Raw genomic sequence first — 10,000 nt, forward strand, 5'->3', positions numbered from 1 at the left:
GGCGAGTAGTCACCAAAGGAAAGACTACTTCCTTCAGGATTGGCCAAATTAAATGTGTGGAGCTTTGGCCTCCCAGCAAAGGCAATAGAACGCTTTATAATGGTTTCTCGGATGGCTTGTACTCCATTTATCACCACAACCAAACGATTGCCAAGCATCAAGCTGAACACGTCGCCATATTCTTTTGCCATTTTGGTGAAGTCAATATGTGGGTTCTTTCCAATGCGAAAGCTTGCACCTGTTTTGGATAAAAGAAAACTAATAATGAGATAATAGCGAGATCAAAAAAACAAATACCAAAAATTGCGCAAAAATAGTGCACAAAGAGGACGAATATTAGGTTGAAAGTTAGGTTATTAGGTAAGTAGCATTACGCTTCAAGTTCTACATAATTTACGTATACTTGATGGCAATGGTTTTCTTTCACGGTCATCGTCCTAGAGCTTTTGACTCTCATAAATCAAGACGCATAGTGAATTGAAAGAGAAATACGATTCCTAAGAATACTATAGATTGTGTGAAAGAAGTTGACTGAACCTTTGTTTGCCAAAGAATACGTATTTGTAGAGTCAAATCGCACTGAACATTTAATGAATATTTGTTTCAATTAACTACCGTTTGTCTCTTGTAGTGAGTTCAACTCAAACCATGTTCGTCGATAGTTGCCGAAAACGACATCTGATCACCGATCGAAGTTGCGAGTACTTTAACTGATTAAAAGTCCTACTTAATGCGGTAAGCACATCTAAAGCTTCGAGCCTTCCTGACTCTTAATATGCGACAAACTATCGACAAACTCAGTCTTATGCGAGTTTTGACTAATGCACAGCAACCTTTTCGCATAGCAAAGGCGCACGACGTTTTCCCTTTTATGTTTCCGAGGTTTGGATAAGAAAAAACTAAAAAGAGCGAGCGCTTTCTTCTGCCGGATAACCTATACAATTTTTCCACGGTATATTACTAAAGACAACTGTTTTTTTTTTCTCTACTGTCATAAATAAAAAAATTCATATAGGACTTTTCGTGCAAAGAAAAACCAAGAGATCAAAACTAATTGCAGAACTGTTTTTGTGGTAGAAATGAGCAGTGGCCCGTAGCCCCTTGGTTAAACCAAAGATGTTGATCAAAGACTACTTATAAATTGTTGATCTAAAAGACTCAGAGAGCTGATTAAGCTCTGTTTAAGTTGATGTATCGGCGAGCAATTGCCGGTATTGAGTATAAATGCTAGCCAAAGGATGATAGTCATTTCTTTCAAGGTTTTTTTTAGTTTAAAACTTAAAGTTAAATTTCACGGTGGCTTAAGGCTATTTGTTATCATGCAAGTGTTCGCACCACGTGCACAACGCGGCGGTGGAATATGATAAATTATACCATGATAATAAGAGGACGCTTAACACTTTCATAAATCTTCCGTCAGTGAACTTGAGGTTATTGCGAACTTGAGGTTATTGTATCCGTCAGGAGTAGTAAACTTGAAATGCTAAGATAAACAACTTATGCGGTCACCATGGCAGATTCTCGGCCGAGAACACGCGATGTGCCTGTCTGGTCTTAGGCCGGTGACATGCAAGAGGTAATCACGGTTGTGCTAATATTAAATAATCATACAGCTATTTTGCCCACCCTTATTAACTTTAGAAAAGGTGACGAACAAATTATACATCTAGGACTGGCATCAATAATAAACTTGTGCATTTTTTTTGTTTGTCAATTACAATATTCTGGAAAGTTTTGCTAACTTTATAAAACGTCAACGACTTACACTTAGGGAAACCCAAAAGATATTTTTTAAAATTTTAATTTACTCCACGAATTAAGGAAATATTGCTTATACTGCATGAACACACGCACGGATCGCCATAAAGCTCAAAATTTCTCGGCGCTTTTGTATGGACTATTTGATTCAGTAAAGATTAATGAGTTTGGACCAGAAAGAGTAGAGATGAATCTTTGGACCGTGTGAAGAAGGCTTTTACATTATTGAACGTTCATTAAGACCATGCAGTGAATGAATTACAGTGACACAGCAACTGAACGCAAGGAAAACACCTCACCTATGACTGGTAACCCCCAAGGTCCCGGAGGCAGATGTGAGGCGGAATGCTCCCATATCTCTTTTCCAAAAAGTAAAACGCACATTAGACAGCAGAGGAATACAATTTGGCCAACAGATGGAAATTCTTCGATTCCAAACAGAAACTTCTCCACGAATGCCATTTTTAGCCAATTTCCTTGTTACAGCGAACTCCTCTCCGAGCAGTGTCCAAGGTTCAACTGGATAGTTTCTAGCGGGAAGAGACAATGTGTGAAATTGTTTACACTTCAGTGAGATCTGATCTGTTAATCGGCGACAATCACGCCATTCTGTCAATAAAGCGATACGTAGAACGTAGTTAATTATTAGTCAGCGTTTTTAACGAGGCATGCTTTGTCTCTGAATTGTTATCAGCCTAAAAGCGTGTATCTTGAAAAGCTTATAAGTTGATTTCATTTGATTTTTAAGATGTATCGTTTAGAAACACTGTTAATTGCAATTTTTAGTCTTATTAGCTGTATTGCTCACTTCCTTCAACGAGTGAGATAAATCCAGTCGACTGCTATTTAGGACCTCGAATTGAGATCTTCTTGAAAACTTCACACAAATATAACCCCGTAAAATAAAATTGAAATATACACAAAACTGACAAAAAAAATTTGTACTTTCACAGCTCACGACATGCACCTCGGAAGATTAATTTCTGTTTTTTTCGCTGGATTAACATCAACTTTTATTTCAGGAAATAATAATGCGATTTGCAAGAACTCGGCATCTAAACATGTGAAAAAAGTCATGAAAATCTGCATAAAGGTCTGCTCAGACAATTGCTGTTTTTTTTTTTTTTTTTAAGTTTTTAAGGTTGCTGTTATTTTCCGACACGCCACATTGAATTTATAAACCCATTTCCGGCCATCAATACCCGCTAAAGAGATTATTTTAAGAGTGTCGCCGGAGTTTTCATCCCTAGGGCCGAATACATTAATTAGATGATACCGGGGTCACCATAAGAAAAGAGACCTTTCTCTTTTTTTTGAGTATCATTTTAGGTCCCTACTTTTCGTAGTAAAAGCCTAAGCTCACATCTGCTAAAATCAGCAATGGCAACTCCATGCCGCCTTCTGAGGGTGTGCAGCTGGTTGATCTCACATCTCACCTAAGGAGTTCTAGAAGTTGCTTAAAACTTAAGTAAATGAAAAATTAGGAAAACATCAGGAGCAGATTTAGAAGAATTCTCTTTACTGGTAGGGGTGGATGATCAGTGACGGAATATTCAATTTCCTTTTTGGGCTGGTTAAGAAACAAATCGGGCGAACGGTTTGTGAACCAGTTAGTGAGCTTTTTCTTAACCGAGATTTGCGGGAATATCCTACCGCTGAGAAAACGTATCGCCTTTTCATAGCACAATGCTTCTGACATATTTCATTGGTCCTTACATCGCAAAAAAAGTCTCATATTAACCACTGTATTGCCAAAGTACCGTAATTCTTAGCTGAAATATTAATTTTAACTCTGGAATGAGTTATTCCAATCCCGGTCGTACAACAACAGGAGCTTATGAGCTTCTGATAACAACAGTTGTCACTAAAAACTAAAAAAGGAAATTGCCAACAGAAATAACGTTGTAAGGCAAATCCTGGAAATGATCTTTGAACAATTAACAAACACTCGACTAAGCTCTTGTACTGACACTTCGGTGAGACGGTAAAAAAGTTGTTTTTCTGTGACTGATGTCTTGCTGTTTCTCTCTCCGAGTGCGTATGCGAAATAAGATGTTACATTCTGAAGCCCAGTGCCCTGACCTCAAGACACAGTACACCGGTTTCAAAGTCCATAATAGTGAATTTCAATTGACAATAAATGAAATTTGTCGACAAACTTCTACTCACGGTTTGATCTCCCCACCTAATTAAACAAACTATTGCAAGACTGTCATCTCTTTTCCTAAATGTGTGGTTTGCATATGCCTATTTGATTGAAGGGGACATAAAGATTTTTGAAGTGCCCCCTGTTTCTTAACAAGTTAAAAAAATAAGTAGATTTGGTGATTAAAGTAATCCAATTAACAATATAAACCTAGTTTCAAACCGAAGATTCGCTTTTTCTAGAACTTTTGGCTTATGATAAGAGTCCATTTTAGATTTGTGAGCATTGGTGATCGATTCAGTGCAGTTTGCATCATAATTATTACGTTGAAATAATTTACCATTAACGTTGATTTCAATTTCTTGCCTATACGGCCTAACCGCGAAAGAAATACTACTATTTCGTGCAATCTTACGTTTGTTTCTGTCCCTCCATATTTGATAGAATTCTAATTCGTTTCAATAACCTGCGGTCTTTATTAAAAAATACTTAAGTGCGTTAAAAGAAAGCTGTAATCACGAGAAGAGGTGTTCAGCTATTTTCCTTTTATCCATAAGGTGATCATACAAGTGACCAATGGAACTTTCTCGATCGCCCAAAATCTCCTCAGTAAGGTAGAGGTTAAGGTTCAAAACTGCAACCATTGTAACCGTGACTTTGGTTTCAACAATGAATGTAACTTAAAATAGACCCAGCGTTTCGACGCACATGCTAGTGTCTCCATCAACCGACACTGGGTGGTCTGAAGACGCAAATCCACGCAGCAAAAAGATCAAATGACTGTGACGACCCGAGCACAACAGAGAATCGCTCTTTCTTCAGATATCCGTCCACGTTGATCCAGTTATAGGCTATTTCGCCCAAACTGAAATTTTATTAGCTTAAGCAAAAAAAAACTTTATATCCTTTAATTCAATGAAATTGGGAAGGATACTAAAGGTTATCTCTATCGAGGGTGTCCGCTCGCAGCCGGATGTAATTCACTGAGAGTGGATTTTGATGAGGGAGGAAAACCGGAACCCCCTGAGAAAAAACCTCAGAGTCAGATTGAGATCGACTGAAACTCAGCCCACATACGACCTCGGGGAACTAGGCAAGGTTGAACCCTGGTCGCAGAGGCGGTAGGCGACGTTGATAACCGCTAAACCACCCTAACTTTACTTACTGTCGGATCATTGGCTTGGTGCCGCAGCGATGCTTTACTCACTTCATAACGCAAACGGATGTTAGTAATGATCAGCGAAAACGGATTTTGAGGCTAGTCCAGGGCATGCCTCTTGGGGTCACGAATCTATTTGAAATACATTGTACACGGCTGCACGAAGATCGGCCTTACTTTGTGGTAATAAAATAAGTAGGGTAATCAGCTCTCCTTGCAACAGGTCAGCCGTTTTAAACAGGGGCACCCAACGATAATCTTCTGTGAAATATGTGTTCGGGAGAGTCAAACTGCTCTAAGACATTCGATTCTACGTTGCAAGCAGCTTTAGAATTCTTTACTAAAACATCATCTAAAAGGGAAAAGTAGTCCCTTAAGTTTTCGTAAGGCACATTTTTGGAATTTTTGGCACTTAAACGGGTCACCTATAGCAGTTCCGGATGAGCAAATGGTTCGCTGGGAAGTACATGAAGGAACGTTCAGTTAGCACTGAATTTCTGAAATGAAGATATCATTCCCTAAAATTTTCGGATACTTCAATTTTCAGCTAAGATTCCCGAACAGATCAAATTCTTCAAGGTGATAAAAACATCTATATAGACAGTCTTTATACATTACTGTAGGAGCCTAGAAATGTCTCTTAAACTGCTTTTGGCTTTATTTGCTCGTTGGGTGTCCTTGTTAATGTTTAACGCTTGTTCTTTTAGATATCTTCTGCAAGGGGCTTGTCTCGATTAGATTTCTAATAAAACGAAAGGAGGCGAGTCTCCAACACGAGTTACATGCGCATTTCACCCGTCCGTTCCCAGTCTCCGTCGCAGCCGTTTTTTGCGATGTCACGCAACGGTCCCTCCAAAGAAACGGCTGCTCACATTGGAACCACATTCCTTTCTCGGATTGAGCCAATCACAGCTAAAGTTCCATTTTCTGGGACAGTATCATTCGACTCGATCAGTTATACCTCTCGTTTCATCAATGCGCTCGATCACCACAAATATGCAGGTCTGTTGCTTGTATTTTTCTGTGGGATTTCTCCACACTTTGCCAGCACCGGCGATGTGGATGGCTTTATTTGTTGTATACGAGGGCAATGTTTTTGTCACGTGGTCTCTATTAGGAAGAGAGAGGACCCTGGGAATGAGAATGAGTGTGTGTGTGTGGCGGCCTTTACTCTTCTCGGCAGTTGTCATTTGGCGAATGTCGACATTTTTTCTCGGTGCGACTAATTTACAAGGTAAGGAGACGTCGTCTTTCTTTCTGACGTTTGTATTAAGCGAGTTGTGCCAGCTATATTGCTAGGGGTCATGTCTTCAAACTTGTATCGGACAGATATAACATAATGAGAAAGTCCAGTATTTATCCTGAAGATTTACGACTAGCAATAGACCAGTTCACGCTCTTGATTGCATCATGGGTAATCAGGGCAACATGGCGGGAAATTCAAAGCAAAATATACTGTACATGACTCTACTTTATAGACTTTCGCCTTCATAAACCAAACAAATAAGCTCATGTTCACAACTGAGATGAACTAGACTTGGTATCCGTTCTTTGAAATTCCTAAATATTGCCTTTTTTTGTCTCCATACATTCTCTGTAATTTTGTGCCTTTGGAATTACAGGAAATGTATATCCCCAGATGATGCAATATATCACGTGATTTGACAAGATGAATTAAATCGGTGGGAGGGGCCGGATGGAATAAGCATTGTTCTCAACATACTCGCCCTCCGAAAGAGATGTCGTGGACATGGAAACAAAGGAGCGGACTACTCTAAAGAAAACTGTACCTTTCAAGCTGATGTAAGTATTATTCTTCTGTAACAAACACTCTCGAACGGTGATCAGGCCTACAGGGAGAAAGTTGCGTTTTTATAAAAATTATCTCCCGCTACAATGCCATGAATTTTGAAATCACGCCGAACCAATTTATTAACATCAAAGTTCACCTTCTGCTCCTTTGTTTTAGTTTGCTCCTTCAGTGTATCTGCCTGATTAAATGACTTTTCCTTAATCTGCTTTGCTCTTTACTCGCATTTGTCTCCCCCTCGAGTGGTGATAGTTTTCCATTCACAAAGACAAGAAGGCCGACCATGAATGTTCTTTTATTCTACAGCTTCGCTCAAACTATTTTCTACTTCTTCGAGAATCTTCTTCGACAACCCAAGTTTTCGTATAATTATCTCATTAAAATCCACATTTGAATGCGATGCAAACTCCATCTGCTCCTTTGTTTTAGTTTGCTCCTTCAGTGTATCTGCCTGATTAAATGACTTTTCCTTAATCTGCTTTGCTCTTTACTCGCATTTGTCTCCCCCTCGAGTGGTGATAGTTTTCCATTCACAAAGACAAGAAGGCCGACCAAGAATGTTCTTTTATTCTACAGCTTCGCTCAAACTATTTTCTACTTCTTCCAGAATCTTCTTCGACAACCCAAGTTTTCGTATAATTATCTCATTAAAATCCACATTTGAATGCGATGCAAACTCCATCAAACCATTTTTAATCAATGCTGCAGACGCTTAAGTGGGTCATGAAAAGGGGGGGGGGGGGGGGGGGGGGGAAGGGGTGGCAATACCATTTCCTAGTCCAAATTTGGACAAAATCCCAGTCCCAGTGGCAAAAATCCCAACCGGAGTCATGATAGGGTAAATATAATTTTAAAAAGAATTAAAAAACTTGTTGTCACTGACTAAAAAACTTATGTAAAAGTTTCGGTCAAAATACTATGACCCTCTTTAGCATAAAATGGCTTACGAATACAAAATGAATGCCTTAAAAGAGCCGTAGAAACGTCACTTGGGATTGCCAAGGGCCTTGTAAATGTCCGGAATGTTTCTACGGCTCTTTTAAAGCACTCATTTTGTATTCGTAAGCCATTTTATGCTGAAGAAGGTCATAGTATTTCGACCGAAATGTCCTTTTTACATAAGTTTTTTAGTCAGTGACAACAAGTTTTTTAATTCTTTTTATCATGCCTGACTACAACTACGGTATTTTGAAATATAATTTTAGAGCATTGATATGTTGTATGATGCAGTGAATGATAAGTGTCAAAACGAAACATGAGATTATTGGAGAACGGAGGCAATAAAGTCAGTGCGTGGTATAATTTGTAGCTGCATGGGATTGCTTACCCAAGTGTCCGCCGAGAAAGGCCTGCTATCACCTGGCACATGAAAGCATTTGGAACAGTGTAGTCTCCCGTTTCTCTACGTCACCTTCAGAGTCACTGTCATCATCATCATTATCAAATTCAGCAACATAAGTATCCTCACCAGTATCCTCCTCGGAGTCTTCGCTCTCTTCAATAGACCCACAACGATCGCTAGGGCGGCGAAGGCCTTGCAAATCGGTAAGGATACGTTCAAAGACTTTAAGTTCCTGTGCCACACGTTTACACATTTACCATGGGGCCTTGCCCAATACCTCATCTGAGCTTCTTCTTTTCGAGTGATTGCATTGGTTGCAGTGTGTTTAGGGACGTCAATTCGTGCTAGTGAAGCCGTATTAAAGGTAGGAATGTTGTAGGTAGGGAGCTTTGAGGTTCAAAAACAAGTCTGTTAGCATCAGGAAGGTCCGCACTCTCACATGGCAGTGGCTAGGAACGCAAGAAGACCGCATTATTTGATTTCAGGCATTTTGAGGGGAACCAATACCTGTCAACCTCTGATAATGCAAATCCCATTCGCTCTAAGGACTCTTTATCTCTCATTCTTAGTAACGAAATCCCAGTTCGCAGTGATCAAATCTTATTTTCCCACCGAAAAATCAGGTCAATCCCAGGCCCAGTTTACACCCTCGTGACCCTCGTTGAAAGCTGGAGCTTTTCCGACCTCGGATCAAGGAGCCTTTCTCTTTATTTTTCTACAAAACTCTGTCATCTTTTTCAGCTCAGCTATTTCACACGAACGACTCGACGAAAGAACCACATTTCAGAACAATATTTCCATTCAAACTGCAATTCACTTCCCACAAAGTTACATGACTCATCCGCACTAGATGTCGAGGGAACCGGCGAGAGGCGGCTGCACTATAATCGAAGCTTTTTTATATTTCAGCTAAGACACGCAAACATCCCTCACGAGCGTATAAGGTAGAAGACACTCCCACATTGACAAGTCCTGGAAGGGTCGCCAAAAATGTAAAGGCCAGGATTCTTACGAGAAGCAAAGGACTACTCGAGAAATGTCAAAGAACTCTTCTTCCACACATCTCCTCTCCTGCGATGGTTCAAGAAATCACGTGATTTGAAAAGATAAATTCAAAACTGTAGAGAGGGGATGGGTTAATAAGTACTGTTTATTTGGAAAGCTGCCACCTGTTCCAATAATCATCGATACGTCTGATTAGCTTATTCCCAAACCGAGTGCGAAAACACCCGATCGTGTTCCCTCTAAAAGAGTGAAAAAAGAAAATGGTTAATTTTTTAAAGAAAAACTGTTTCATTCACATATTTCAGTAACGCAAAACTGGCTAAGCTCTATGCCGTAAACTGAAAAGAGAAGACCGAATGACAGAACTCTTGATGTCATTTTATTGGAAATCGACGAGTTGTAGTACGTGTCAGAGTTATCTTCTATTGACACGATCATAAATCGGTCATTCAACGAAAATATGCTGTTGGAAAGTTATCGGTCGGTTACGTTTGTCAGGCTTTTCATGGTCAGACTGTTTATTTTCGGAGTCGAAATTTTTGAATGTGCTCTGAATCAAGGAAATGTCATTCACGTCACAGAGCCGGGAGAAAGTGATATTTGGATATCAGGGCAAACATCTTATCCCATTGCCTGGACTCAGTCAAAAAATTCCTTTAAATGGAACATAGCACTCTTGGACGAGAAGCGAAACAAAGTCACGGACATCTCGGAGGGATTAAGTGAGTTTAACGAGTTGAAGATGATACATCACTGGCTCATTCCACAAAGCATTCAGAG

At 39.7% G+C, this 10,000-nt stretch overlaps 2 protein-coding genes across 2 annotated transcripts in view; one reads left to right on the forward strand and one right to left on the reverse strand.

Annotated features, from left to right (window-relative positions):
- Nucleotides 1-2,162, reverse strand: part of LOC138021929 (cytochrome P450 1A1-like) — a 3,333-nt gene extending 1,171 nt beyond the window's left edge. Inside the window, exons 1-2 of the mRNA XM_068868955.1 lie at nt 2,058-2,162; nt 1-238 (exon numbers count right to left, since the gene is read on the reverse strand). The exon at nt 1-238 is cut by the window's left edge and continues 1,171 nt beyond it. Of these exons, the coding sequence (XP_068725056.1) occupies nt 1-238; nt 2,058-2,142 (323 nt within the window). The 5' untranslated portion in view covers nt 2,143-2,162. The remainder of the gene's footprint in view (nt 239-2,057) is intronic.
- A 7,236-nt stretch (nt 2,163-9,398) lies between these two features.
- Nucleotides 9,399-10,000, forward strand: part of LOC138021446 (bifunctional arginine demethylase and lysyl-hydroxylase PSR-like) — an 11,920-nt gene continuing 11,318 nt past the window's right edge. The window contains exon 1 of the mRNA XM_068868325.1: nt 9,399-10,000. This exon is cut by the window's right edge and continues 86 nt beyond it. Within this exon, the coding sequence (XP_068724426.1) occupies nt 9,681-10,000 (320 nt within the window). The 5' untranslated portion in view covers nt 9,399-9,680.

Source organism: Montipora capricornis, chromosome 10, assembly GCF_036669925.1.
Source record: "Montipora capricornis isolate CH-2021 chromosome 10, ASM3666992v2, whole genome shotgun sequence".
In the NCBI taxonomy this organism is placed as follows: Eukaryota; Metazoa; Cnidaria; class Anthozoa; order Scleractinia; family Acroporidae; genus Montipora; species Montipora capricornis.